Source organism: Rutilus rutilus, assembly GCF_951802725.1.
Source record: "Rutilus rutilus genome assembly, chromosome: 23".
NCBI lineage: Eukaryota > Metazoa > Chordata > Actinopteri > Cypriniformes > Leuciscidae > Rutilus > Rutilus rutilus.
Genome location: NC_140233.1, coordinates 17,416,151 through 17,443,654, shown reverse-complemented (window position 1 = coordinate 17,443,654; position 27,504 = coordinate 17,416,151). Strand labels below are relative to the sequence as shown.

At 38.6% G+C, this 27,504-nt stretch overlaps 1 protein-coding gene across 1 annotated transcript in view; it reads left to right on the top strand.

Moving 5' to 3' along the window:
* otud7a (OTU deubiquitinase 7A) overlaps positions 1–27,504 on the top strand; it is an 81,849-nt gene that overhangs the window by 33,828 nt on the left and 20,517 nt on the right. The window contains 6 exon segments of the mRNA XM_084397655.1: positions 2,391–2,512; positions 5,975–6,105; positions 21,626–21,808; positions 23,589–23,807; positions 27,024–27,125; positions 27,283–27,410. Of these exon segments, the coding sequence (XP_084253781.1) occupies positions 6,021–6,105; positions 21,626–21,808; positions 23,589–23,807; positions 27,024–27,125; positions 27,283–27,410 (717 nt within the window). The 5' untranslated portion in view covers positions 2,391–2,512; positions 5,975–6,020.

Genomic DNA, 27,504 nt, shown 5'->3' with positions numbered 1-27,504 from the left:
CACAACCCGTAAAAATCCCGTAAAGACACGTGACATCGATGTGACTTGTAATGTCTCAGCAGCGTCTTAAGTTTGCTTATGAGCTCTGTGTTAATCGTGCAATTTATACGCGAAAATGAGTTTTTACGTGCATATGATACGCAGTTTTCGAGTGCATTTGCTACGCACTTTATCGCGTGTAATAAACACGCACCCCACATGACTAATCCTACCCATGCGTATCATATGCACGTAAAAACTCATTTTGGCGTTTAAATTGCACGATAAACACAATGCGTGCTATAGAGACGTTAGTGTGACCGGGTTGATTGTTTTTCTCTGATTCGATCATAAACTTGCGCATTAGCCTACGTACCGTTTCACAGCTGGCGAACGATCCCGGCTTCAGCGTCATCACTACGACACGGCATTATTACGGCTTTTGTTCACACAGCGCGCGTTGCGGGACTGAACACGGCAATGTTACTAGGTCCCCAACCCGGCATCGATGCCGGCATCAATCCCGGGTCGTGTTTGCGTTCACACAGAAGGCGTTCTGGCAATTTCCCGGCAATTCATCATCGCGCTGTGTGAAAGGGGCTATAGTAAGTACATGTAGTTTCTTTATAGTACTCAGTAGCCTACTTAATTATATAATTACACTGTAACAATGACACTTTAAAATAAAGTGTAACCGTATATTCATATATAGAGGGCCTTAAATGGGGTAGAATTTCCTATTAGTCGTCTTTCCTCTCTTCTTCTCTCAACCTCTTTTCCTCCCCTGATCTTTGACCCTTGGTCTAATGTAGATGTCCATCTCTTCCCCAGTCTAATGCTGTAAAACCAGACTCAGCCATTCTATAAATGTCTTGTCAGAGCTGTGAGCCGTTCTTCTGTGTGCTGGATGAAATGACAGGGAGGAGAGGGAAATGTACAGCATGCATAGCTGTGAATTATGTCTTGTGATTCTTGCTTGTCGAGGTTACAGCAGCTCAAAGGACTCTTGCTTTAGAAACTGCTGCCGTCTGAGACTTTCGGGCCTGCTGAGGCATCAAATATGTATTGTGTATGCATAATGTTTCTGTGCCTGTAGAATGACCTCATCGCTGATAGTATACACAAACACACACACACATCGCTTATAAAAAATGCCATAGTTTCCACAAAATTACGTAAGTTGCTACAGTTACTACTGAAAAACGATCATAAATTATTATGGCATCTCTTTTCTATGGTTTTATTTCTTATGTTATATGACACTGGCTAATAGCATAATTAAAAATAATTTGTACAATTATTAACCAACCTACCTAATTAAAAAATGAGTTTATCTCAAAATTATCAAATCAAATCAAATAAAACACAGAGTAAAAAATTGCAATGGTATTCTTTACTCTTTTCAATGCAAGTCTTGATTTTGAAGATTTTTACTGACAAACATAGTGTAAATGACGGTGGTGTAAATTAAAATTTATTATATTATATTATATTATAAATAAACACGTTTCATTGATATTAAGTTCGAGATTTGTGTCCTCTCACAAGAAATAGTCCTATAAGCAACATCTAACTCATTTTCGGTATATTGAAATCATAGAACTGGTCCTGTGGTTTGTTCAAAAACGTTAATGTGAGCAAATTTATCTAACACACACACACATTCACACACATTTTCTCACTACACTTGCTCCGTCATCTCAGAAATACCTTAATAAATTCGCTGTGATTCATGTCTGTTATTAGATGGTTGACAGGCTTTGTCAAATGTCATGAAGGAGAATGATGTTCCTCTCTCGTGGGACACGAGGACTAGTTCATGTAAAGCATTACATCACTGTGATCAGTGAATACTCACTCGGTTCTCACATGCCTCATCTCTACTACTTCAATTCTGATCTAATCAAATGGTCCATCTATCAAACATGGATCTCATTTTATACATTTTTGCTTTCCCCCTGAATGTTATGAACATTTTCCCCGCAGTATCACTTTCAACACTTGAGCACCAAACTTTGGAACACATATTTGAACATGTATAATATTTATTAAATAATATATATACATATTTCAACACTGAAACAGGGGGTAAACAAAAAAACTATGCATTTAAATAATTGAAGGCAAAGTTTTTGACACAATTTGAACATTCAACAGCTTTCACTCTCTGTTTAGTGATGTTAGTGACTGTACAAATGTTACTTTTCACTTTTCATTAGCTATGACCACTGCTGTGTTTGAACAAAAACAGCAATATAAAATTGCAGGGTTTTTTAAGAGGGTCAGTGGGATATTGGGTCACACTTGCATAATGTGCCTAAAGTCAGACAACATTACTGTGGTTTATAGGGCACAAGAGTTTATGTGAGATTTGTGCACTAATCGTTTTCTCTCTCGCTCTCTTTTTCTAGGCCTGCGTTTGAGCCCGAGTCTTCCTCACCTGCCAGCCATGGACTAGACAAGAGGAGTGCGTGACCTCAGACATAACCATGGTGGTGAGATGGCTGCTCAACTCCCATTGAGAACACAGAACGTAAGAACGCCTTTATTCGTGTGCTCGTCTTTTATTTAGATGGTTTCAGAGGAACATCACGAGGCCCACGCGGAATCTGTTTCCGTGGAAGCTCGATAAAAGCTCAGCAAATTTACATAGGATTTTAATACCGGTCATTGCATAGTATCACTGACATTTTTCTGCACTATATGTGTGGATTTACCTGGAAAAAGTCTTTAGTTGACTCTTTAGTTGTGTAAATGTTAAAATAATATACATTTTATAGTTACAGTATGACAAACTCTAATATTTCAGCTGCTAGAAACTGCTCTTTGTACAATCTTCAACAAAAACGTTTTGTAATTTTTACTAATAATTATTTTAAATAAATGTTTGTTAATCATATACAACTGGAACTTATTGTTTCAAATGGAATTCATTGGTCAAAATATACAAAAAAAAAGTATTTTGTTTGTAACAAATTATGCTTCAGTACAACGTTATTATATTATATTATATTATATTATATTATATTATATTATATTATATTATATTATATTATATTATATTGGTGGATGTGGATGCCAACACTGTTCATTTTTTTATTTGGCTGATTCTTACAGCAACTGTCATTTCATGCTGTAGAGATCTCAGAAATGAAAGTTAGCATGTTCACTGAAGATCTAGAGGGCTATTTCTGTTATCAGAACCCAGATGGGCACAAACCCATTAAACCCATTAAAAAAATGTAAATGCGTTTTGAAACGGTGAATTTTTTAAATTTATTTTTTATATATAAATTGGCTGTGGCCGCTTGATAGGATAAACTCACATAAATCACACTGAATCCAGATCTTAAACACCTGCTAGCAAGAACAAGGACACCGTTTTTTTGGGCTGTGGCTTTTGACATATTCATGTTTGAGTTTTATTGGATGAAGATCATTGTGATGGTATTCGCCTTACCGGGTCATTCGGGAGGGCAGTGGTTCCGTAATTTTTATTTATGTGAGGTGTTTTATAAACGGTTATACCCAAATACATTCCAGTGGTTTAAATATGGAACCGCTGGATATTTTGAGCTAATGGTTTGAGTGCTTTACTGAACTGGTTTTGCTTACGGTTAGGCCCAACGCAGCCCCACACGTACCTCACAAAGCAAAGAGCAGGATGTAAGTGGGTCAGCTAAACTGCTGCTAAAGTGCTGGGCTTTCTGATGAATAATGCAAAGCATATGACAAGAGAAAAGTTTCCTTATCTTGACATGATGGAGATATATATGCTTTTGGTGTTTAAACACAAAATATTTTATTACAATTTTATTTTATTTTAAATCCATAAAAAATACAATCATATTTCAAAACTGAATATTGAGTTATTATATATTTTTATGTATATATGTTATATTTATATTATGTTCTTTATTTGTATATTTTACATTTATTTTTTATTTTCACACATGTATTAACCACACAAGTTGAGTAAAGGTCATCAGGCTTTCTGGGATTATGTCATTCTGCCATCTGTTGGAACCTGACAAGATCTGGCAGCACAGATGTGACCTATCAAAAAGCACAAAAAGAAACCAGCCGCCGGTATTGTTAATGTGCTCTGTCTCTTAGAGGGTGAATGATCTAATCTTGCGTTTAATTCTGCAGGGTTAGTCAGGCTTCTCTAATGGCTGTAGCAGAATGTTATTACAGGTATTGTAGTCTCACTCAAAGTGCAGTGGATTTGAATCGTTTGGAAATTCGCTCTCGGCTGTTCAGTTTAGATTAGTGGCTGAAAACATGCTTCATGCGAGTGTGCAAAAATTAGGTAAAAATTCGATTGCAAGTGTTTCTGTGGGACCTTTGCATAATATGCTCTCTTGTTTTTAAAAACAGCTAGCTATTAGCATGCTAAATACAGCACTGCTGCTAATAATTTAACTAGTGGGAAGTTAAGCATTTTCTCCACTATGGGCAGCTCCACATTCCTCTAATTTTTGTGTCATGCATGGTGCGGAAGCTGCTGGCCATCGGTCCGGTCGTCTTACACACGGCACACGCGCGCGGATAAACAGTCCTCTGTTATTGCAGCTAACCTGTAGGTGTTGCCCCCTCCCGCCTGCATAGTTGGTTTGGACTGATCTCACCAGCATCAAACAATGGCGCATTTCATAAGCCAATGACAAAAATGGCCTTGAGCAGAATGTCACAGCCAATGAAGCCCAGCATAAAAATTCCACACGGCATAATGTCATCACAGTGTTGAAACATCACACCAGTCTGTCCAGTGGTATGACTCACTCACATGGCCATGTGACACTGCGAACACACCAAAACACACACACACAATTGGTTATTGACTCACCATAACTTAGGGCCAGATTTACTAAACAGGGCAAATTAGTGTGAGAGCGCAATTCCATAAAAGCGCCGATGGCAGTGGAAAGTTCTGCAACTAACGACAAATTAATGAACACAGACGCAGCCGGATCATTTCCATAATGACCAACGCAATCTACCAAAGCAGCGCAAATTAGCGTCTGGTTTAAGACATGCTTTTTTTGGGGGCGGTAAATAATGGCGCAAATACCAGTAAATTGAAAAGCGAAAACCTTAGTAAATCACCTTGCATGATTCATTTAAATATTCTCCTCCTATAAATTTTGCGTCTTAAAGGGAAACTTTTACAAATGCATATGCAATAAGGTCAGCCGCAAAAAATAGTAAATCCTGACAGTAGTTTTTTAATGCCAAAAGAGGGTTTGCGCTGGCGCAAGCTGTTAGTAAATCTGGCCCATAATGTTTTAAGGTCTGTTCACACCAAGATAACAGATATTAATCTGTTTATTATAAGCACGTGCTGCAGTTTTGCTGTCTGTCGCTTTAAATGCTTGAGCACTTTAAAGTCGGGTGGATTCTGATTGGCTGTCAATGTTTTTATCAGTTTTCAGCTGGAAAAAAATCATTTTGAAAGTGATTCCAACGATATCGTTCCTCTGTGTCGTTAACGTTATAGTTGTGGTGTGGACTCTGCTATTCTTTTACATTTAGAAGGATATTTTAAACTATATCATTATCGTTATTGATATCAAAGTAACATTCTTTAGTAACACTGTGACCTTAGTAAAGCACAATATATCTCACTTTTTCTTTTCTCTGATTAAGCCACATTATGCCCAACAGCTGCGTCCCACATTATCTTTGGGAGTCTGAGAGTTTGTTAGTATTCCTTGCAGTACGGTGGGTTAATCATACCCAGGTGTCTCTCCGTCAGCTGTTGTGAGATCAGTTTTTAGACACTCCTCATAGTCGTATATCACTCATTACTCAGGCCCTATTCATCTCTGATAAATCTGAATGTGATCAACGGCAAATTTCTAAGTGCAAATACTTGCTTGATGTACTGGCAATACTTCGTTTTGTGCTCGGCCCATGTTGTTTTGTTGATGTTTTGTCTTTAATATGATGTTTTACAATGATGTATGTGATTTTTTATGTTATTTCTGTGTAGATGAGAGTGTGAAGCTGCAGGGCAGGCAGCACAGCCACATGATCCCATGACTCTGGACATGGATGCGGTCCTGTCAGACTTTGTTCGGTCCACAGGGGCAGAACCGGGTCTGGCACGAGACCTGCTAGAAGGTAAGAGACCTGATCTGTACCTTTTTTTCTTTTTTTTTGGAATGATGCTGAAGTATTGGATGCTAATTTTGCTCAAATGTCTTATTTTTTATATTTTATTGGTTATTAGTTGTAGATACCTAATGTTACATTTAATTGTAAAGTTACCCCATTTAAGGGCCCTAAAAATATTTAGGGTTAGGGTTACTTAACCAATCCAAATATTTAAACCTTAAATCTATTGTTCCTTGTTCCTTCAAGCCCATTGAGTTGTAACATACTTTCTAAAGCATGCTGTGGGTTTGGTGGGGGGTAATTGAGAATGAATGGGGAAAAGTCTTGTGGGAATTGTCAGTGCCTCCATCGTGGCATGACTGGACATTCACGCAATAAATCCCTCCCATGGTTTTTATGTGGGTTCTGCATCCACAAATCAGTTTGAACAAATATTGGTGTTCATGGGAAGAGTAATTAAAAAGTGAAGAACTCACCAACTTTATGCCTTTACACTTTACAACTGCTTTATGCCACCTTAAATTACTTAAAGGTGCATTGCGCAACTTTTCATGTTAAAAATACCCGTTTTCTAACCCATACATGCTTAAACAATTGCCTGATGGGCTGACTGAGCCCTTCTCTGATCACTGCGATTGCCTCTATAATCCTGTACAGTAAAATAAATAAGAGGGATTCGGGTCGGAATCTGAGACTGGGCGTGACGTCATGCGCGTTCACGGCACGCTCATATGTCTGGCAGGTTTGTGTATGCGCCGACGCCGCCATTCTCCGTAGAAAATGGATTCTAAGAGACCGGCTTGTAGTTCATTTCAAACACCAACGCAAACTCCACGTAAGATAAAAAAAAGAGAACTTTTGTCTAGTGCAACCAAAAGGTCCAAATTGGAGTCAGACAGGCGTCGGGGTAAGACGAGAGTAAACATAGGGAAGGCTTTCAACAAATGGAGAGATCTCCGGTCTGCTCTAGGGCTCAAACGGGATCCTCAGTTGGCTTTTTTCTTGATAAAAAGGTAAGATATATCCCATTCTCTAATGTCTGATACGGCCAATAATGACAATAAATGACGATCCATAAAATGTGTAATGCTTTAGCGTAAGCTAGATAAATGTACAATCGGAATAGGTTTTACTAACTTACCATTGTCAGTGATCAGGTTCAGAATGATTGTGATATAAAATGCTGATATATAAGTTAGATACTTAGACACAAATTTTGAGCAAATTACTGCTTAATTACGATGTATTGCTATTGGAATATGCTACTTAGCTGATCAATAAAACAGGCTAAACCCCCGCAAATCTTCGGCGGATTAGCCTGTTTGGCTTTTATGGTAACGTCATAGTGCCACTTGATTGTTTATTACCTTGAGACATTTGGGTGTACTTTGTTGACCGACTGTGTATGGTATGGTATCATGATTACAATTTTGAGCTTTTACAAAGTTATAACTTATATTGTTCATGAACGTGTTTCCATAATAATAGTCATAAGTGGATACAGTAAACACATAACACAGTTCAACATGGAGATAGATGGGAATAAAAAACGAAGTTTTCTACTACCCCCATTTTTTCCCTCACACATAAGTGTGTTATTTACTCAATTGCCTTTCCTTTCACATATTTTAAATTACTTGCAGATTTAAAACTTTATTACCTCTGAAGACATTATGATTGTAAACAAAAGATTTGTGCGGCTGATGCTCCTTGGGTTATGACCAGCTCGAGCTCGTGCAAGCGTGCGTGTGCGTGTGGTCCGTGAGCGTGCACACCTCTGGTTGCAGTTTCGCTTGCCGCCAGAGGGGGCGTAGTTCTGCGAAAACTCAGACTCTCGCGCAATGCACCTTTAAATGTAACCATGGTTCCTTGAGAAGGGAATTAGATACTGCGTCTGATGTTGACACTATGGGGATGCCTCAACTATTCAAATCTTGATTGGTGCAACGTCACCCCGTGACACGTGATGGCATACCACGGAAGCTATAAAGGAAATCCTGAACAAAGCAGTGTTAGCTTCTGAGTAGTCTCAGCCTCAGATGTCACACCCACGGACCGTTGACTGAACGTCTGATGCATATGGCACACTTAACTGGATTTTCAAAGTCATCATCTGGTTGGTTGAGTTCTACAGGATGTCCAGGAGACGTTTGTGTCGCTGTGACAATTTATTTAATGGTCCGCCTGGATGCACACCTTATTGTAGGGACATCGACTTTACATTTTACATGATGCGGGACAAAACGAACTGTGATTGGTTGCATTACACGTCACTCAAATGTCCTCTTGGGCGGTCATTGTCCAATGAAAGCTGAGATAGAGTCCAGACCTTCTGCTGTCAGTCTGAAGGTCTGGCTACACGAGACTAGCTTCTGACTGGCTAAAGAAAGCTGCTCGTAGGCATGCAGAAAGAATGGCAAGGTGACACAGTGTCTCTTTCCCTTCTCAGGGAACCATGGTTACAGTTGTAACCTGAGACGTTCCTTTTGAGGGAACTCCATGCTGTGTCTGAATATTGATGCTATGGGGAACGAAATACCCAATTGCGCTATACTGGCCAATGCCTGTCTTAGTGTGAAGCTCTCTGGGCACAACTTAGGACAAGAGCATTTGAGACCCCAGGTGTAAAGTCCAGGCCCAGGCTGTACAAATTTATAAATGTGTGTGGGGAAGACCAGCCCTGGGCCTCAGCCCCTGCCTCGACAGGATGTCTGCTCCCTAAACCAGGAACCCAGGGATATAGACTTCTCTAAGCGAGAGCAGCTTGCCCTGAGCCCACAGGAGGTCTTGTGTGCCAGTTTGCAAAGAGGTTACAATCTCAGACCTGCCTGATGATTTATGTACGAGACTACAGATGTGTCCTCTATACAGACAAGAACATGATAGCCCCTGAGATCTGGGTAGAAGTTCCTCAGAGCTAGACATAAAGCCATCATCTCCAGTCAGTTTATTTGCAATGAGAGATGATGCCATCTCCACAGACCTCGAGTTGAGCGGCCGTCTAGGATCGCCCCCTAGCCTGTGAGGGAAGCGTCTGTCGTTAGCATTTTGCAATGACACGAAACCCCCAGCACAGGTCACAAGGACAGAAACCAATGTTTCTTCCACATCACCAGGGAACGAAGGAATCTGCGCTTAACCTTGATCACATGAAATGGGTTACCCCTCGGGGAAACCCCTTGGTTTTGAGCCACCACTGCAGTGGTATCATTTACCGAAGGCTAAAAGGAATCACATTGGACACAGCTGCCATGAGTCCCAACAGCTTTTGAAACTGTTTCACAGGTATGGCCTGACCTAGCCTGATTCTCTTGGGGCTGGAGATGCAAGAGGAGAATGGCTTATTCCAGGACCTCTACACCTCTTTCTGGAGGCCCGGAAAGAATGGTAGGCCCAGACGTGGAGGTTGTGTTTTACAGGGCAGGAAGCGCTCATCTAGCTTGCTTTTACAACACGCCTCTTGCTTCTCGACTGGCCAATCAATGTTCAATTTGGCCACGGCACAAGCAACAACTTCCACCAGTTCCTCATAAGCAGAGGATAGATGCCTCGATGCTAGCGATATCCACCTCCTCAGAGCGGGCTTCCGGATCCTGAGTGAAAGCGTTGGAACCTGCAGGTGAGAGCTAAGAAAGAGAGAGCTGGACCCGACTCAAACTCCTCTGCGAGCTCCATCTGCGACCCCCATGATCCCAAACTACAAGGGGTGCAAACCTGGCCACTCTCATCAAAGAGAGCCTGGCGGGAGTAGAGCGTCCTAAGAGGAAGATGCTCACAGTGAGCGCAGTGCATCTCTGTGTCTGTGACCACCATGACACCTGCGGTGTTTACCGAGCTTTGATGACTGATGATCTAAAAATATGTTGACCAATTAAAAAGAACAGCTAAACATCTGTTCACAAACCTGAAAATCTGAAATTTGTAACTGCGTTTTTTAAAGTAACTTTTTTAGAATAAATAAAAACTTGATGAGAAATATACTTAAATAAATAGAACATTTTTTATTACATTGTTCATATAAAAATACAAAAACTGTATTTTGTGATAGTGTAAGAAATAATGTTTATTTATTTAACCTGAAAATATGTCAACATTAAGTTTAACTGGAACATGAACTTATATTGGATTAGAAAAGATAAAAAGCAGTGAGGACTTTGCCTCATCATTTCAGAAAATCACTACGTGCCACTAAAATATATGTATATGTTGCTGAGAATGTAATTTTCAGTGTGTGAATGGTGCTTTTGATTTACAGTCCTCATGCTGAGTTTGCTTTTATTTCTTTAATGGCTATATTAACTGCAAGAAACGTGTAATAGTATGTCAGCTACATTATGTGCAATGATTTCTTGCAGCTCAACACTTTTTAAAGAAAGTATGCATCTTTTAACATTTGTACCTCATCTAATATCTGAAATAAGGCATCATGTCATAGATTATTTTTGTGTTTTTATATATATATATATATATATATATATATATATATATATATGTGTGTGTGTGTGTGTGTGTGTGTACGTTTTGGGTTGGGGTTGGTCATGATTTTTGCCCCAAGTGTGCCTGTGGGGAGTTTATGGTTCAGTCAACCGCAAAATGCACCGTCAAATCTACAGTGGCACTGTGCTTGAGATTTCATTCAAGCTAAGTTATACTACTCTTTTCATGATGTCTATTGTAATAACCTTTGTCTAGGCCAGCGCTCAGTATGCTTAGACCTGTGTTTCAACTGCCTTTCCCTTTAGGCTTGTTGATGACGCTTTCGACTCGTTCCAGACTCACTTTAAGGTCCCAAGGCTTCTGCTTTTCTGCTGTGATAAGGGTTTTGTGGTGGTCTACTTTCTGCTCTGATTGGCAGCAAGGAGGGCCTGCCACGATGGGCGGCGGGGCAGATTTAGGGCTCGGTGTGATGGCTTTACGACCAGGCTCCCCCCAGGAGACCTTTGTGCCCATTGAGTGGAACTCATTGAGGAGTGGAGGGCCGCAGACACTGGCACACAAGTGCTGTCTGTCCTGAAGAGACGGGCCAAAGAGAGAGAGAGAGAGAGATCCACAAACCAAAAGGCAAGGCCAAGGGGAGAGAAATATTCCGTCTTTAGAAAAGATCAGGACGGAGAATAGAGCCAGCAAAAGAAAAGAAGTGTAGCCTTTTGAGAAACGGTGTTCAAAGAAAAACAAGAGAACATGAAGGTGGACAAGAATGAACTATATGGCTATGTTCCAGTCCTACAGCATCAGAGACAGAATTACATGTTAAAGTCATTGTAAATGTTTTATGATGGCAGACTTGACTTAGGATGCTGCTTCAGAAGGTAGCACCCTATGTAGACGGTAGAAGCCAAAAGAAAAGGGGATACAACAACAATAAAGAAGAAAAATAAGAGAACAGACTCCAGTATGACTTTCAGTTTTTTTAAGGCACTCAGATTATAATGGCCGAATAAGTGTACACACATGTATGTACGTAAAAACACACCTGCTTTCAGCTAGGCCCTCACTCAGCATCAGCTGTAGGTTATAATGGCTGAATAAGTGTACATGCACGTAAACACACACCTGCTTCAGCTAGGCCCTCACTCAGCATCAGCTATAGGTTATAATGGCTGAATAAGTGTACATGCACGTAAACACACACCTGCTTCAGCTAGGCCCTCACTCAGCATTAGCTATAGGTTATAATGGCTGAATAAGTGTACATATGTACATGTACACCTGCTTCAGCTAGGCCCTCACTCAGCATCAGCTATAGTTGGCTGTTCAGTTGCAAGTGTTGTCCTCACCTGCCTGGCCAAAGCCACCTCAATCTGAGGCCCACACCTTAGACCATCACACATCATCATGTAATGATATACCTGTCTGTTTGGAGCCTGACACAGAAAGAGAAAGACTGTTTTTAACTGGAGTAAGGAGAAACCAACCCGATCTCTGCAATTCGTATGTATTTTAAGAGGTGGTTAATTCGTACGAATTCATACGACCTCATCGTACAAATTTGTACGTTTTTTGCTAAATTGTACTTCACGAGTTCACACTTACAAATAAGTCAGATAGAATAAATGCGTATTTGGCGTGCTGTCCGAGGAGAGGGCTCCGGGCTCGGTATTTGGCCCGAACCCAGAGTACTCCCCCTGTATTCCTGGCTGTAAAAGAAGAAGCCAAGAGTAAGGAGTCGGGGTGGTGGAGGGATGCTGAAAACTGTCAAGGAAGTTAGGTGAGTTGACAGAGTGAATATATATATATGCTTCCTCTCATGCTGATAGGGTAGACATGGTAATTGTTTGATAAGTTGATTGATTGATTGATTGATTGATTGATTGATTGATTGATTGATTGATTGATTGATTGATTGATTGATTGATTGATTGATTGATTGATTATTTGAACGTGCTCCTCCCGAACTTTGTTAATAAAACATCATATATTTTAGGAGTTGCCCAATTCATTGAATTCGAATAAATGTGGTTTAGACAATTCGTATGAATCCGTATTATTATTTGATATTATTTATAAATTATAAAAACACTAGTTCAGATTCATTAAAGCAGTATTATTTATTTATATCTCAAATGTTTTATACTGTACTATACTATTATTTATTTATGTAACACATTTTATGCATTATACTCATATTAATTATTATAGTTTATTACGTACTGTAATTTGTAATTTATAATATAATGTATAGCAATTATTTATTTACTTAATATTATAACATTTTCAGATTTTAGCAATTAAGCATTATTTATTTAATTTAGTCTCATATATTATCATTAAATTGTATAATACTTTAGGTTATGTTAGGTTTCAGTATCTTTGTGGGGACTCTCCTTAGACATAGTGTTTTTTTATACGGTAAAAACTCTATTTCTCCCTAACCTCAAACCTACAAATCACAGAAAACATTCTGCATTTTCAAAAAACTTTACAAGCTGTTTTCCTCATGAGGACCTAAAAAAAAAGTCCCCACAAGGATTTTGGATAATGCCATCTTTGTGGGGTAATGTACATACGTCCCCATGATGAAGGGTATACCTGAACCACACACACACACACACACACACACGGTGCAACCACTACTTCATTTCCGTAGATTAAGCAGGTTGCTGAGTGTTTTGTCTGATCCAGCATTTATTCTCTATAAATCATGTCATAGAGTAAATGCACTGATCCAGCTATTTTAGATGTTGCATAAGCAATCCTACTATCTAATGTGCGTTTAAGGCCCTCTCTGAGAACTGTGTTGATAGATAGCTGTTGAATGCTTATAGCAAGCATGTTCCTCTGAAAATAGATCTAGGATCAGCACCTTCCTGCCCCAGTCTATCATAGCAATTGCAAAAAACCCACAAGACTGTTCTCAGATCAGTACTAACTGCTCTACTGTGAGGCACTTCTGTAAAAATAGTGAGGCTGAGGCTTGTTATTCAGTATTAGCAATTTGTTAATGCTTTTTTAATGGCCCCACCGCTGACATTTCACTGAAACCGAAAACAATCCTGCCTCTAACAAGCCGTAGTTGTGAATGAAAAGGTTATGAAGTGCCTTCAGTCCTCCCCCTAGATCCCGAATAAATGGCTTCGCTGCAGTCAAGCAAAACATGCTTTGTATCCGAAAAAGCTTGGGGAAAACACCTATTTCCACATGTTTATGGTTTATTAGGTCTAAAAACAAAATGGTGATTTTCTCCCAATGTGCTGTTACGTAATCCGTATCATGCAAAGCTTATAAATGCTAGACGGTTCCCAGAAAGTGAACAGCAGGAAGTCCTCATCATCCCGCACATGCGCTTGAACAGATCAAATGTCGAGAACCTTTCACCTCCATCTCCTTCATGCATACGTGCAGGAAGAAGTGGATCTATTGAACGGGAGCATGTCTGCAGCATCCCAGCCGCCATCACGCACACTCCAAGTGTTCACAAAGCACTGCACGGACCGTGATATTTATGTAACTTGCACTCAGTAACCTCTGCATATGTCTCCAATGCCCTGTTTGTGCCGCCATGTTGCTATTATTACTAGTAGGCGTTTTTGCCGCTGGACGTTTTATTTGTGGTCTGTGGAATTGTTCATAGCTTCTGAAAGTCTGATCACAGATTATTCGGAAACACCCACAACACGCCACTAATGGTCTCTGTTGCTCATGCCGCTTGATGCCAGCGGTTTGTTCACTTCAAGTCACTGTGAGTGTGAACAGCCCTTTATTGGTCAGTCATAGAGATCCAGGCACTCTGTTTAAAGATGACTGGAGTGCATTCTAGCAAACACAGAACGTTCTCTTAAGTCTAGTCCCAGGCTAAAATGCATGTTTGAGCTGATTTAACTGAAAGCAACTTGCACTGACAGATCTTAAAATATTGTTTTGTTTTGTCTCAAGATGCACACCAGTAATGTTTTTTCTAAGACACGTTTATAAAAGCTGCTTAAATGCCCTAATTGAACTAAGGCCTAATCCTGGCTTAATCTAAGCCTTGTCTGTGAAACAGGGCCAATGTGTGAAGAAGAAAAAAATACAGGAATCATAAATCCATGGGTTTGATTCCATTTCCTTTCCTGCCGCCTCCGATCCGCATGTGACCTCGTCTTCCTCAAAAAAGACAGGTTTTGGTTTTACAGCCGACTTTTTGAACGTCTGCTTGTTGAACTTCATCTTGTTGTGCAATCCATCTGGATAAAGTACTATGTTCCTGTTATCAGGATTATTGTGCTGGTATGCTTCTGAGTAAACGGATTTTTTTTTTGTTGATAGAAATTAAAACTAGGTTAAAAGAGGGTCACCGTGATTTTGCCAAGTAGGACACGCAATGGTTCCCTCACTGTCTGTTCGTCATCAGGAGGAAGGTGCCCATGCGCGAGTAACTTGAGCGCTTGAAAACAAAGTCCACTAGATAGTGCGCACGGTCCAAACGCGTCTAAAATCAAAATGAAATGATAGGTGAATAACACTGATGTAGAAGCACCTTACCCTGGTTGTAAACCTAAACTCAACATAAACTGTAATCTTGTCCCTCAAATCTGATTGGTTGATTGAAATGTTGTTCCAGGATCAGGAACATACTTAGTGAATTTCATGTACTTGGTGAAATCAAGGAGACAAGAATGCAGTTGTACAATGTCTGTTTCAATTCAACCAATTAAGACGGACACTGCATTTCCATTAATATCCTCGGGACAAATCCATTTGCAACATATTGGACCTCATTCATGAAACACAAGCGGAAGTTTCTGTAAAACCAATAAATTCATTGCAAGAATTTACATGAGAATGGTTTTACACACAGTTTAAACAGAAAAATACCTTGCGAACTAACGATCAGGAGTAATAGCATACAAGCAGGGATGTTAGCTAGGCTATTTTTTCAGTAGCATGACTAGCCTAGCTGTTTTCAAAATAACGTGGTGTTTACAGTAATACACTTTTTTTGCTAGTAATTTGCCTTTTTATGCTAAAAAGAAGTGTATTTTCTGTGCCCAAGTGAGCTGAGGAAATAATCAAACTGGAAAAACAGCTGGGCTAGTCATGCCACTGAAAAATGTATAGCTAGCATAACTGCTTTTATGCTAGTTGCTCCTGATCAGCAGTTTGTAGGTCAGGTGTTTTTTTCTTTTTCAGATCTCTTAAGACACACTCTAGAGATTCACTCTCATAAAAATGTCTCTCTTTCCCAAGTAGCATTGGGAAGTCTGATCTTTTTGATGTGCTGTCACCCTTTCTGACATGCTTTTTTTAACCAAAAACATACAGCTGTTTTTTCAAGTAAATTCTTAAGATATATAAAATATCTGTAGATACAATATCTGAAATTTATATAATTGAATACACATTGCCCCCTATGTGAAAAAGAAGTGCACTTAATTGTATTGAGTGTGCACTTGTAGTGCACTTCTAATCCTAAAAGTACTTGTAGAAATTATAATATTAATTAAATGAAAGACCACTTAAAGGGAGTACACTCATGGCTGTTTATAAAATAGGCCTATTTTTTTTCACAAGGGAAGCTAACATACCTAGCTACTTTTTGTTAGCAACTTGTAGTGTTGTCTAGCTACATACCAAATATGAGCTTAAAGGAGAACTCCGGTCAATTTTAACATTGAGCTCATTAATTTGTACATTTGGAGTGCTGTCAATACAGAGAACAACGACAAAAATCGGTGTTGCCTACACCGAGTTATTCTATTTTTAAAATTTGCGCCCTGTTGACTTCAATGGGGCAATGTTTAAACCTGCTTTTAGCCTCTTAACATCCTTGATGTGTCATTACAAGTGCACAGACAATGTGAGTGATTCCTTCAGAGTGAACATGGTGAATCTGACTGCAGTAGATGTGAAAGATATTAATAAAAATTAAGTTAATTCAGCCAGCGCTCATACCTGTATTTACTTCCTGTTTTCGGTCGAAGCCCACAGCAGTCGATTGTCGAGTTCTCCACTGTTGCTTAGTTACCTATGATCACGCGCGTGAACTCGACAATCGACTACTATGGACTTCGACCGAAAACAGGAAGTAAATACAGGTATGAGCGCTGGCTGAATTAACTTAATTTTTATTAATATCTTTCACATCTACTGCAGTCAGATTCACCGTGTTCACTCTGAAGGAATCACTCACATTTTCTGTGCACTTGTAATGACACATCAAGGATGTTAAGAGGCTAAAAGCAGGTTTAAACATTGCCCCATTGAAGTCAACAGGGCGCAAATTTTAAAAATAGAATAACTCGGTGTAGGCAACACCGATTTTTGTCGTTGTTCTCTGTATTGACAGCACTCCAAATGTACAAAAAAATGAGCTCAATGTTAAAATTGACCGGAGTTCTCCTTTAACAGTAGCTTAACTACTGTAAAAGTGCACTTAGTAATACATTGGTCTTGGATTTCGCACTGACACCTGCTGGTGTGGATGGTTGGCAGTATTGCTATGCGGTTTCTAATGGTGCATACCAGTCCATGTACTTATGCACTATGCTGTTTTGTAGTATAAATAGTGAGAGTATAGTATAGTTGCACTTTAAAATACCTGGAAGATGCACTTAAAGGAGGGGGAGGGAGGGTCGAGCTAGCCTCCGTTATGTTTGACAATACTTCGAACGTCAACAAGAAGTGACGTCACCCAACATCGCTTAGAGCACCTTTAATTACCCGGAAAAAAACTAAGTATGGAATGTTGGACACTTCATGCACTCGACTGTCGCAGCTTTAATTACATCAGACTCCAATGACAGAATAACATTATCAAATTCATACATTGTACATACTAGTGCATAAGTACATAGTACATAGTTTGGAATGTCATTTGGGACGCAACTTAAGTGTTTTTAGCATGTCCCGAGCATGCTGGGAAATTCCGGCGGGTGTTGCTTCTCTAATACTGTTATAAAGCTAATATATTCACAACAAAAATCATACTCTTTCACCTTGACAAGACAAATAGTTGGAGCTCTTTGAGAACTAAATTTCTACCAAACCTCACAAAACAGCTCTCAGATCAGATCAAAGATCTGCCACAAGGCTCAAATGATCCTTGGCTGTGTGTGTTTAGGTCGGATTGACTGATTGATTGTGGCAGTGGAATGATTTGTCCCTGGTTGTCAGCGCCACTCATCATTAACACGTCATCCCACCTGGCTGTCGTTGCCCTCCAACGGCTCCCTGCGGAACCACCGTCACAGAAGCTGTTGTGGAAAGCTGAGTGGGAAGGGCCTCGGCGTTTCATCTCAGGCACAGGCCCTTTGTGTGGTTGTTCTGGGAAAAATGACTCAGTCGACACTGGCAGACATTTTGGTATGAGCCTTGAGCTTCATTCAGAGTCACTATTGTGATTGAGAGATTACATTTCATGATGGCAATTCAACAAGGCCCTTTATAAATATTTAAATTTAAAATTCTTTAGTTGTGTCACCAATTAATCTACATTTGTGGTTTATGAGGGGTGTATTGTATCACCCTCTAAAGGACTGATAAGGTATCACAACTACTTGTTTTATTTCTGCAGTATGTACTGTATACAGTGCATAGTATGCAAATATTTCTGTAGTACACTACTGTTTGAAACATTTTTTTGTTAAATAATGTGTTTTACATACTATACTAGTTGAATACAGTGTATAGTGTGCAGTATGCAGTATGTATTCAGCTTAAAGATTTTCATAGTGATCGTCGCTGTGAGATATTCAGTGTGTCGTCCCTACTCATCACATGGGTGACTGACCATTCGCACGTGTCACTGTATTAACAAAGTCTCCCCAACGTAGATAAAGCGGAGTAGCTGATTAATGGGAAAAGAAAAGGTTAATTACTGAAGGAACATCTTGCAGAAGGACTGCGAATGTCCTCATTCATTAGCAAAGACACAGAGGAGCACCAAATTAGAGTTGTTCAGTTGTCCAGTTCCATTCTTTACCTGCTCATTTTGTCTTGTTTGAACAAGGAAATTAGCACTGAAAGTTGGTTGTACTGCTTAAACTTTGAATTACAGCCAGGCCCTTGCAGAATATATAATATAATATAATTAGTGCTGTCTAATCGTGATAAATCACATCTTACATAAAAGTTTGTAAATATATATATAGACACATATATTATATATTTACAAACTTTTACTTTAGATGAGACAAATAATCGATTTGATAGCACCAAATATAATATACTGTACTATAATATATAATAAAAAGAACTAAATATAACATGAATATTATATTTTTATTGTATTCATGTTTACTAAAGCAGTACAGTAAAACATTGCAAAATATTATCTGAAATATATATATGAAAATATAAATACATTTTATTTATATATGTTTTATATATGTACAGGTATATATATTTAATTAAGTTAATAAGTAAATAAGTAAATAAAAGCAAATTGTTAAAAGATACATATATCTACATAAAATATATATGTGTGTGTGTATATATATATATATATATATATATATATATATATATATATATATATATATATATATATAAACTCAATACTCAAGTCTCAAACTCACATATAAGGATATCTGGGATCAGGTCAATATCATTATTGAATATTATTGAACAGAATTGAACAGGATGTTTTCCTTTAAAACCCTGCAAACCTTTTGCTGTCAAAGATCCCAAGGGTACTTGTTTAATTAAATTGTGTGTTTGACCATGTTTGGAACCGTACAACTTCCAGCTCTAGAACTTTAAAAGCACTGATTGACATATTTTATATATTTATGTGGTCTGACTGTACCCGCAATATGTGATAATGTCTACAAAATCAAATTGTACACCTAAAGGACAGACAGAGGAGTGATAGTCAACAGGAAGCTTCCATCCACCGCCTTCAGCACATTGATTGAGACACATAATGCTTAGTAAACCGCGAAACGCATGTATCAGAGGTGCTGAGTGGTCATTCGATTAAACCTTAAAATGTCTTTTAAAATTTCAGGCTGGTCAGAGGATGTACAAATCCATAAACTACAATGAGATTTGTATTGATTGATGTGGGTTCTGGTGCTACTAAGATTACAGTGAGAATGTAATAACCCTGTTCAGACTGCCAGATAGAAATCTAGACAGTTAGCAGGAAAATGTATGTTAGGCTTCAAATTATAAAAGATTTTAGTTTTAGTAAGATTTTATTTATTTATTATATTATATAAAATATATTGTAAATTATACATATTTCATGTAATTAAATTAGTGCTGTCAAATCGATTAATCACGATTAATTGCATCTAACATAAACGTTTTTAAATGTACAGTATATATATAATCGATTCAACAGCACTAAATTAAATCCATACAAATTGGGGTCACTGGTCATTAACTGTGATGTATTTAAACATATTTTTAATATTTACATGAAAAATGACATTTAAGCAACTTTAGCATTATAAATGTGCAGTTACAAATATATAGGTATTTAAATATATTGGACCTGCACAGTGTGTATATAAAAGATTGTGTAGTATATTATATAGTATAAATTATACAAAAAGTTTACATTTTTCATTATGTAGGAATATAGGTTTTGCTATCCTTGCAGGGACATTTGGTTTCCACAAATCCTGAAACACACACACACACACAGGCTCTCGACGGTTAGAAGGACCTGTTTCTTTGGTCCTTGCAAGGCCTTTGGGTTACGGAGATAAGACAGTAGCTGGAGGACATGGAAGCAGCTGTGTTTGTGCGTAGGAGTCTTGAGGTGACTGTCATTTCACATTAGAGGGTTTGGCTTCAGTGTCTTTCCTACGATCTTACTCCTTGGTATGAACTTTCTCGATTTCTGAACACAAAACGAACTGAACAAAAACAAATCTTTATTGTCATTTCATCAAATTGTCTTTACTCAGAGCATGCTGGAGAAAAACCACAAGCGTTTTCTCTCCCTTTATTATCAGGCTTGATGTGAAGCTGAGCATCATTGTTTAGGGTTTGTGGCACTCGTGTTGGCAGATGATGTAATTGGGATTAAACTGAAAAGCCTTATGGGAGTTGGCAGGAGTACACAAACAATGGCTTGGGGAAATGAAAGAGGAAGACCAGGCAACGTTCATTAACAATGACCTCCCATTTAGTGGGCATGAAAACATTGTTCTTGATTTTCGATCCAGGCAAGACAAGTCTTGTAATATATGTGCATATTTATATTGTTGACAACATTGCTTTACTTATATGTATGTATATACATGTGTGTGTGTGTAATACTTAAAATGTATTATAAGCATTATAGTTTCATAGTACATTACATTATTATAATATTCTGATGTCTGATTTCACTTCCTTTTTCCTTGTAAATTGGTGTAGATTAAAAATCATATTTTTTATCAGTGTTAACAAAGGACTAATTTAGAGATATTTGGTGCACAGCATGGTTTGGAGTGTGTGTGTACTATTATCTTATCAGTTTTATTGCAGATTAATGTGGCGCTAACAAACTACGGCCCTCAAGGGGGCGATAGACTTAATTTGTCTGAATTAATAAACAGGGTGTGCTGTTGTTGAGTTCGCTAACTATGGCTGCGTCTTGATTAGGCGCTTTTATTTGAATAAGTATTTACTTAGCGACCTCTAAAAATGTACGTACTATATAGTATGAATGTAATCTGGATGTACTACATTCCCCATGTTTTCATTATCATGTATCCTACCAGTGTCAGTTGCGTTGCTTCACTGTCATTCACAAATCCTCTCCCGTGGCCTCATGGGATAGTAAAGTGTACATCACATGCACACTTCAGAATCTCACCGGAAGTAGTAGGTCATCCAGGTACTTTTTGCCTACTCTTTTATACTGTGAATTCTTTCGGACATACTTCTTGTCACATGTTTTTTCCCTAACAGTACTATATAGTAGGGAAGTATGCGATTTAGGATGCAGCCTTGAACTTTTTCTGCAAGATTATTTTCTTTGCTGCTCTGCCATGACAGTTTTAAGTTTGACCTGCAAGAGAAAATGAAAAAGTAAGACCTTTTACGCTTAAGTACTACTATATGCTCACCATGTAATCATGAATTCTGTTGTTTGTCTGTGGTGGATCAGGTAAAAACTGGGACCTGAGCGCCGCTCTCAATGACTATGAGCAGCTCCGGCAGGTCCACACGGCCAACCTGCCCCACGTCTTCAATGAGGGCCGTTTCTACAAGCAGCCGGAACGTAGCGGCACCCCGCAGCACATCAGCAAGCCTGAGCAATGCCCCCAAAAACAAGAGGACAACACTCAGGGTGAGCAGAGCTCTCTATCAGCTCCTCCTGTTTTGACTTGTTTGTGTGTTTTCTCCATATTTTCTCTTGTACCCGTTTAAAGTCGTCATGAAATGAAAAGTCACCTCATCTATTTTCTAAATACGTTATTTATCTGATTGTGAACAATTCATCTATGCATGTGTAGCGCCCCCTACCTGTCTTTCTTGTAAGTAGGACAGCGCTCCAGATTCCTTAACAATATGCCTACAGATGTTGAAGTTAGGCCCCTCTGGTGTCACTAAATGACAATTTCCTGTAGAAAATGATAATAAAAATCTGTACTCACATATGCTTAAACTGTCTGGTATAAACTCTTTTGAAAGAATAAAACTCTTTGAAAGTACCAAAATGTAAAGGATTTAATTTGTATTGCTGGGTACACACCAAAAGATAATCGGGCTGATTTTGGGCCGATTTCTCCCCTTCCGACAATCCTAGCTATGTCCCGATTATCTTGATGGTTTAACAGATTATTTTATCAGATTTTCCCTTGGTGTGAGGTGTGTTAAGAGTGTCCGAACCTGCTCGGAAGAACGTCGGAGCCGCTCCGATCGCGAATCGTAAATATTAAACATGTTTAATATTTACGATCAGAAATCCTGATGTGTGGGGGGAACCCCGAGGACAAATGCGGGCACGCTCTGGAGATTATCACGTGAAACGAAACAATATCCAATCAGAAAGCGAGATGATGGAAGACACGGCCTGCGTCCCAGTGTGCATACTATCCATCCTAAATAGTATGTGACATTAGTAATTGTCAATACTATTTAGGGCAGATAGGGTGGATAGTATGCAGATTGGGACGCAGGGACGGTCATTCTCTCTCTCACACACACACACACACACACACACACACACACACACACACTTGCAGGAAGCTTAATGTTAAGATTTAGTATTCATAAGTGTAAATTTCGAGGAAACAAGCCTTTGTTTTTCATTTTAAGAGCAGAAATTTTACAATACCTAAACACAATATTGGGTTTGAAAAATAAGAAAGCTGCAAAGTGCGTTTCAATCTGTAAACATTTTCAAATTTTTGTTTAACTTTTAAGTTTGTTACTGTTTATGTATATGTCTTTTTATGTTTGTTTATCAGCTTTACTCTTTGTACCCCCCTGACTGTAATTGTATAATTCTTAAAATCAATAAAAAAAAAGATAAAAAAAAAAAAAGCTGAGTGTTAAGGGTTCAGTGAGGTTCTATAGACTAGAGGGATTAAATAACTTTTTCTAAAGAGACAATAAATCCAATAAAGAATAAATAAAGACAATAAAGAATGAATATATTTCTGTATAAAAGGTTATATACAATGGTAGGTACAATGGTTTTTTCACGTGAATTTTCTGTGAAAATCATTCCAAACACTATCGCAATTTCTTCCTGCATATCGTCCGTCATGCTTATTCTGAAGTCTCACGATATTTTGCGAGATTTCCTGTGTTCATAGTCGAGACTCTGGTTGAAAATCTGTTTGTGTGTGGTGTGCTGTCTTTGTCACATCATGGCACACCACACACTATAGGAGCAAAACGCTTAAATCTAGGATTTTTTGTCCTCATGTTTGTGGTCTGTCACATTTTGAAAATCTTATAAGATGTAAAAAATCTTTTGGTGTGTACCCAGCATATGAAATAAAAAAAGTCAGATTAGTTCATATAAACAAATGAACAGTATGTGATTAATTCACAGGAACATTTATTAAGCAAGTGAATCTTTATTTCTAATCTCTTGCCCCCCTCTCTCTCTCTTCTAGAGAAGCGTCTGTCTCGGGGCATTTCCCATGCCAGCTCTGCCATCATGTCTCTGGCGCGGCTGCAGGTTTCAGGGGATTGTGGCAGGGAGCAGTTCCCCCTAGAGATGCCCATCTACACATTCCAGCTGCCCGACCTGAGCGTGTACAGCGAGGACTTCCGCAGCTTCATCGAGCGCGACCTCATCGAGCAATCCACCATGGTGGCCCTGGAGCAAGCCGGTGAGCCACAAACACTGCGCTCAGATCAGTGACGGAGCGAATGCAAAGCCAAGCCTTTCATTACAGTGATGATAAACACAGGTTTATGATCAGTACTAATGTCAGCTTGGATTGCACAAGATTAACTAGATTGTTAGAGTCAACGCAACACAGCAGCAAAAGAATTAAACTAATCCCTGATCTTGGATCAAATGCAAAGCCAAGCGGACCAGTGAATAAAAACATGCACTTACCAAATAGCATAGCTCATGCCAACACCAAAATTTAAGATTTAAACGGATAGTTAACCCAAAAATACATTTCTGTCATCATTTAAATATCACTTTTTCTTCAGTGGAACATAAAAGGAGAAATTCTAAAGATTGTACTTACAAGTATGGGTCAATGACATGACTCTTATTTAAATGTATTAATTTATTTATTTTAACTTTGTCTATTAAATTTAAGGCATGTAGTACAATCAACATGCACAAAAAATAATAATAATCATAAAACAGGAAATTATATCATAGAAGACCCCAGTCTCAAGTCAATTAGTCTCTTAAAATATAGGTTAGTTTTATGAAAAGGAAAGGTTAGTTCAGTTCAGTAATTATTTTGTATTATAATTTAATATAATAATTTAATTTAAATGTAATATTAAAAATTACCTTGAAATAGATAACTGGTTTTTTTTTTTTTTTTTTTTGATTAAGATGCACTTACATGTTTTCAGGGTGTAAGAAAAATATATTTAATTTTCCTAAATAATTACAGTACACCACTTTGCATTTTTAGAGTCATTACACTGAATCTTTTCTTGAAAATGGTACAAAACCATATGAAACCAACAACGTTTCTAAGAAATTGGCACATGTGTTTTAAACTAGATTTAAACTACAACGCCAAATCCAGAAATGTTGGGATATTTTGTAAAATGCAATAAGAATCAAGAATCTCTATTTAACTGACAAAAGTACAAAGAAAATATTTAAAAAATGTTCACTGCCTATCATAATTGTATTTTGTAAATATAAACACACTTTTAAATTTTGATGGCTGCAACACACTCCAAAAAAGTTGGGACAGATGCAAAATAAAAGTGAAAAGCTTATAGAATATCCAAGTTAAACTCTTTTTACACTGTCCACAGTAAGTAGTAATATGTGAGGGTATTGTGATTGAGTGTAAAAGTGTTCAAGCATCTCAGTCTTTGCAAGCAAAGATGGGTCATGGCTCATGGGTCCCAACTTTTCTAGATTTGGGGTTGTAGTTAATTAGCAAAAGATCAAATATTACAAGGATGCAATTCCTCTGTGCAAGCAAAATAATACTATAGCAATATGTTAACTGGTTGGAAATGGCCTCGGGACTTTGGAAATGCTTTTGGACTGTGGGAGGAGGACGCTGTCCCAAGGGAGGGCAGAAGGGCTGAGGGTAGAGGCACTGACGTTCCCTCGCGGTGAGCTTTACCAGCTTCAGAGAAAAGAGTGGGTGATAGGTCAATGCCCAGTGCAAACCGCCTCAGGGCCGAGAGCTTGCAGAGGACTACTTATTCTGCTACTGCTTGCTATAAAAAAAAAAAAAAAAAGCCTGGTGAGCTATATGTAAAAAGTAAGAAATACCTTTTCAACTGTATAATGTTAGCGTACCTAAAGACGCCACCCACACTGCTGAGAGTGACTGTTAGATGTGTACATTTGTACTGCACACTTTCCTCTAAATGACTAAATAAACACAGAACAAAAACACAGCGGTGAGAAAGCAGCAGTTAAGAAAGCATCTGATCATAGTGAAGAGGATATGTTTGCACAAGCTCTGCAATTCGGCACTCCAATAAAGTCACGTTGTGTTTTTTTAGAGACCACTTGATTACAATAGTATGCTTTAAAGCAAGCAGCTATATATAGTATTGTATTATATAACATGTCTCTTTCAATTAGAATTCCAACCAAAATTTCTACTATAAAGCGGGCGCGGCTCTCTAGTGTGTTCATGTTTTTACTCATGTCTGAACTTGATGGACAAAATAATGCTTCGCAAAAAATAAAGCGAAGATGGCGAACGAATGACAAGGAAGCACCAAAAAATTTACATACAGTACATGAGTATATACAAGCAATAGTTGGTTGTTAGTCGCACACAATCAAAACCATGTTACTCACATATGGAGCAGAAACAACGCAATCTCAGCGTCCGTTTTCAGGCCTTCCCACAGAGGTCTCTCCAGTGCTGGAAAGTTTTTCTAATTTTAACCCAGGTCCTAAAGCTCTTGCCTGATCATGACCCTTCTTTTTCCAGTGATATTCCTCTGAGCTTTTCTCTTTTGTAATGTCTCTCAGCCATCTCTCTTTCTACAGTCTTCAAATCTCCCGAATCTCTTGCTCAGCTCACTTTCATCTCCCATTATGAGTAGACACGCCCCCTACTGCTGATTGGCTACAAGTTTGTTGTGGTTCTCGGTCCAATCCACTTTCAACAGTTTCTTGCAAAAATCGCTTACTGCACCTTTAAAGGTAGGATAGGCAAAAGCGGCTAGCAATAGCAAATTAGCTTTGAAACCATGAGATCCCTTCAGAGCGTCTCCAAACCCATGCCTCCTTTAAAACACATGAACGCACACAGCAAAGTCTGCAAAGCGTTACGAGATGAGAGACGGCGTTAAACTACCTCATGTTTCAAAGCACATAACATTTCAAATAATAAGAGCTCTATCCTGTATCATCTAACTGCTGCAGATTCATTTCAGCATTGATAGTGTTGATATAGAAACGCAATCGAGTCACAAACCGCTCTGAGTGAATGTCACGTGTTTCCATATCTTCAAATGACAGTAGTTATGGGGTGAATGCAACATAAGCTTGTTGTTTTGGTTCAGGAGGAACTCTAAAAGGTGTAAAAGGTGGCTAACAAAAATTCGGACCGAATGCAACGATTGGACAAACTTTTTATGGTCCAACATCTTCCACAGACGATACTCATATAAATACATTTAGACCTCTTAACCTAGTGATTGCTATCAGGGTGTGAAGAGACTTTCAACCAGCATAACAAAAAATGTTTTTTTTTACCAAAATTGCCTACCTTGCCTTTAACTAAAAGTAGGCCAGTAGGCCTATGACCAGTAAATTTATCAAGTTTAAGACTAAGTTTTAGCTTTGAGAGTGTGATGAAATGCTGAATGGTGTTTATTAATCCATGTTTAAGTCATTTCAGTGTGTTTAAACCGTTCCGTAGGTCGTTTGAACTGGTGGTCCACCATGTGCACCAGCTGTAAGAAGCTATTACCGTTAGCCACAACAGGAGACGGCAACTGCCTTCTGCATGCAGCTTCTTTAGGTGGGACTTTCATACTCACATGTCACATGTATTACATGAACACCTGTAATATCTGGAAAGAAGAGAAGTGTTCAGTCTCACATTTTATGTGATGTTCCTTTAATTAGAAATACAAGATGAATATGGTGTCGTATGTCTGACTTTCCATGTGTTCCAGGAATGTGGGGCTTCCATGACCGGGATCTGGTGCTGCGGAAGAGTCTGTATGCCATGATGAAGAGCGGAGCAGAGAGAGAAGCTCTGAAGAGGAGGTGGAGGTGGCAGCAGACTCAACAGAACAAAGAGGTTGGCAACTATCCAGCTAACAAGAATATGTTCTAAGAAGTTTTGAAAATGTTACTTTGACTTTTCTTTGAACGTTCAAAAAGTCCATGTTTTT